The 4,029-nt window shown below is 34.9% G+C and overlaps 1 protein-coding gene across 2 annotated transcripts; it reads left to right on the forward strand.

Moving 5' to 3' along the window:
- The first annotated feature begins 271 nt into the window (after positions 1 to 271).
- Positions 272 to 3,764, forward strand: LOC140864553 (uncharacterized). 2 transcript variants are annotated; one of them, XM_073268811.1, is made up of 8 exons: positions 272 to 378; positions 805 to 887; positions 1,437 to 1,632; positions 2,092 to 2,246; positions 2,377 to 2,520; positions 2,610 to 2,713; positions 2,821 to 2,971; positions 3,464 to 3,764. In XM_073268811.1, exons 2-8 carry the CDS (start codon positions 822 to 824, stop codon positions 3,539 to 3,541), a joined length of 894 nt encoding a protein of 297 aa, XP_073124912.1. In that variant the 5' UTR covers positions 272 to 378; positions 805 to 821; the 3' UTR covers positions 3,542 to 3,764. The 2 variants fall into 2 exon arrangements, with proteins under 2 accessions (XP_073124912.1, XP_073124913.1); XM_073268812.1 differs by lacking the exon at positions 272 to 378 and adding an exon at positions 424 to 692.
- The last annotated feature ends 265 nt before the right edge of the window (positions 3,765 to 4,029 follow it).

A 4,029-nucleotide genomic window follows, 5' to 3' on the forward strand; every position in this document is an offset into this window, starting at 1 on the left:
ATATTTATTATCTTGATGAATCAAGTGAATCAGATTTTGAATCCGATTTCACATTTGATAATTCAAGAAATAATAATGATTAAAATAAAGACAAGGGCTTTTTCAGAAAAACAAATATAGAGAGTAAATTGAAACTTATATTTGATGTAGATAGTTATCTACAAGTTGCCCTTAATCAAATCAAACAATCATTAATTTTTTTTTTCCTTTTTCCTCCTGGAAAAAGTAAAGTTATTTTATTATTATTTTTTAATATTTATTTTGGGTATATGTTAGGTGTCTTTTCCGTGCCCGTGGAGAGATGAATTTCTGCCAAATTTATAAAAATCTAAACCCTAATTCTCGATTTTTCTCCCAGATAATCCTTTCTTGAATAAGGTAAAGTCTACTCGATCTGCTGAAGTTTTTATATGTTTTTATTTTTATTTATTTATTCAATAATTATTTTGAATGGTTGATTTATTTATGCGTTTGCATGTGCGATTGATATTTTGTTTAGTACGAGGCTTTCTTATAGATTTCTCTTTATTTTCGGAAACATAGGTTGGAAGAATTCTAAGTATTTGGTTGATGAGAAGAGAGAATCATTCGATCTGTGAAAGATTTTTTAAAAAGATATTTCTATTTATTATTCCACTTTTTTTAGTCGAGAGAAGATTTGGCTTGTTCTAGAATTTTTAAGTTTTTTCAGGGTAAAGCTCCATTAAGCTCCTAGAATCATCTTAGTTCGAGGTTTTGAAGTGTTGAGATTTGTTTATCTAATTGGATACGTTTGAATGAATTTTTTGTCTCTTTTGTTGGTAGGGTGATACCTCTAAGATATGGATAGTAAATGGTATAGTGGTAAACAAGAGTGGCACAATAGAAGGCAACAGAAAAGCGATGAGGTAAGGACTGGGTGAGTTCCATGGATATTTTATGCGTTTGATTTGCTATTGTAATAACAATGAGTCTGATGCTGAGGAGTTGACATGTCTCGTATATGGGATAAAATACTAATGCCGTTGATTTGATTTCCTATGAAAGATTGACCGTGCTATATGTGATTCTTTGATATCTGGTGTTATGCTTCATGTTTCATACTTTCATTGATGGATTTTACAGTCAGAATTTGCTATAAAGTTCTTGAAAGTGGAAGCTGTCAGTTGTGTTTGTAATTGGATATACTTTGGAAATCTCACAGCTGCTTTGTCAGTAAATTGGTGATATTGTTAGTTTGTACTTTTGTTGTCTATATATTTGGCTGTAAATGTTGAAACTATGATCGAATGCCTCGATACCTTATTGTTATGACATAATTATGTGTACTTATTCTAAGATATTGGTATATTGACCCTTTTCCGGCAATAGCATCGAATCATTGGTGAGTGCCTTTTAAAGTGAAAGTAGTAGCAGCGCTCGTGTGATGATTTCTTTTTTGACGTTTCCTGCCTTAGGCACATGACGCTTCTATCCTTGAGGATCTTGCAGATGATTTCCGCCTACCATTACATCACAGAGTTGCAGAAAATGTAGATCTGGATAATGTGGAGCAAGCATCTTTAGACATTCAGCTCACGTCTACTAATGTTGGATTCAGACTTCTTCAAAAGATGGGATGGAAAGGAAAGGGGCTTGGAAAGGATGAACAAGGTGCTTTTTATGAAATGATTACTCATCTCAATTAATTTGTCATTCTAACCCCATGTGCAGAGCCTCAATACATTCCATTTTAACATTATATTAGGATTGATGAATGATAAGAGCTGTTCAATGTTTCTGTCTGTTGATTGCTATGGTTTCTATTTTCCTCAAAGTATGAGAAACATTTACCCTGAGAACTGAAGTTGCTACGAAAATAATTCAGTTTGAAATTTGAACCATGGTCCGTCACCCTATTTTCTTGATTGTGCAATTTTTCGGTTGTGTGGGAGAAAGGAAAATTTGGAAAGGCAATATATGCACTGCCCTTAAATTACATGCTGTAGAATTTTCTTTTTTCCATTTTCTATTGTCAATCTTTCGTTTTTTTTATCGGTGAAACACCATGACATGACTAATTCTATTGTCTTATCTTCTTTGCATGTAAATTGACTTTTGATAGATATACAGGGATAACCGAGCCAATCAAATCTGGAATTAGAGATTCAAGGTTAGGCCTTGGGAAACAAGAACAAGATGATTACTATACAGCAGAAGAAAACATCCAGCGTAGAAAGCTGGGTGTCGAGGTTGAAGAGACTGAGGAACTTGCAAAAAAGAGAGAGGTATGTGTGTCTTTTAAAAGGACCTGTTTATCATTAGGGACATCAACTTTTGAAGGTGTTGAGAACTTCGTGCAGTTTTTATTACCTGGTGGCTTCTACTGCCTGCTTCCTGCACATTATTAAAATCCAGGTTATAGCAGAACGGGAGCAGAAAATTCAAAGTCAGGTGAAAGAAATACGGAAAGTGTTCTTTTGTGAGCTCTGCAACAAGCAGTATAAACTGGCAATGGAGTTTGAAGCTCACCTTAGCTCCTATGACCACAACCACAGAAAGGTGGGCTACTGTGATTTTTACCTCTGGATTGTGGCTCTGTTATTTATTTTTTCATATCTCTTCACTTGATTTTTCTTCGATGTTCTCAGAGGTTCAAGCAAATGAAAGAAATGCATGGAAGCAGCAGCCGTGACGATAGACAGAAAAGGGAACAACAACGTCAAGAAAGGGAAATGGAAAAGTTTATGCTGATGTAGGTGGATATTTGTTACGAATATCACAAAATTAATGCGTGAATTAAGTAGGATGCGGTATTATTTCATGCCATGTTTGGTTAAAGATTTTTGTACTCCATTACAGGGCTGATGTCCATAAGCAGCAGCAGCAGAATCAGGAGGAAACTGGAACCGTTCCAGCTCCTCCTCCAGAAAGGAATGCTACAGCAGTTGTTGACCAAGATCACCGGAAAGTTTTAAAGTTTGGTTTTTCTGCAAGAGGTGTTTCCTCCAAGGTATATACTTCTTTTTGTTGATTGGAATTATATAGCCCCGTGATGTTTCAATTAATTCGTGTTGAGGATATTAGTTATTGGTATATAATAGCTAGGTTCAAGACAGTTCACAACCAGTTAGCTTAATCTTCTAAAATTTATTCAAGAATCAAGAACCTGAAGGGTGTGTCATGTATCATTGCCTGCATCAGTTGGTAAAGTATGTTATAAAATGGGTCAATAGTGTTTTTTCAAACAGGAAATAGACATTTTGAAATGACCTTATAAACTTCTACAGATCAAACTTCCCATCTATCAGAACTGATGAGAGGCCCCTTATCCCTACTAAGGAACTGTCCATAATCTCATGTACTGTGACATAATGAGGCACTGCTAAACTATGTCTTTCATACTTAGTTTTTTCCCTTTTATGGTTCTGTATCAACTTGTTTCGGTACTAAAAATACTGTATTTGTTGAATCTTGTTGTTTTATTTTCCTTTTCACAAAGCAGACCTCTGTTGGTAATGCTGCAAGGAAGCCCAAGGTTGCGGTTGCCTCAGTGTTCAGAAATGAAAGCGATGAAGAATAAGGAAAGAAATCAGATTACTTTTGAGAGCTTGGAAATATCGAAATGGTCATCTGTGTTATTCCTGGGTTGTTATCATTCAATTTCTTATGCGTCTGATGCAAGTCGATTTACGAGTGGGACAGTTGTTACAGATGTTAGCAATGATTGGATTATGTTTATCTAGAGTGGGTTCTGTATCTGTTAATCTATTCAACTAAATTATAATTCATAATGCGTTTGAACACCAGCTTGTGATTGATGAATCCTGTGTCTCTTATCATGGCTATGATTCAAGTCCACTTTATGCCTAAATTACTTGGTGTGAGTGCTTGGAATTTTATGTTAGCAGTTTTCCAAATCATATATATCAGATTAGTAATTTAATTTTAAAAATTTTGATCCGAGCATGCATTTTTTTGCCTCTCATGTTCATTCGAGTACATCTATCTACAAAAAGAATATTGAATGTGTTAATAGCATGTCATTATGGCACAAACGGCTTGCCGGAA

This window comes from Henckelia pumila, chromosome 4, assembly GCF_033568475.1.
Source record: "Henckelia pumila isolate YLH828 chromosome 4, ASM3356847v2, whole genome shotgun sequence".
Classification (NCBI taxonomy): domain Eukaryota; kingdom Viridiplantae; phylum Streptophyta; class Magnoliopsida; order Lamiales; family Gesneriaceae; genus Henckelia; species Henckelia pumila.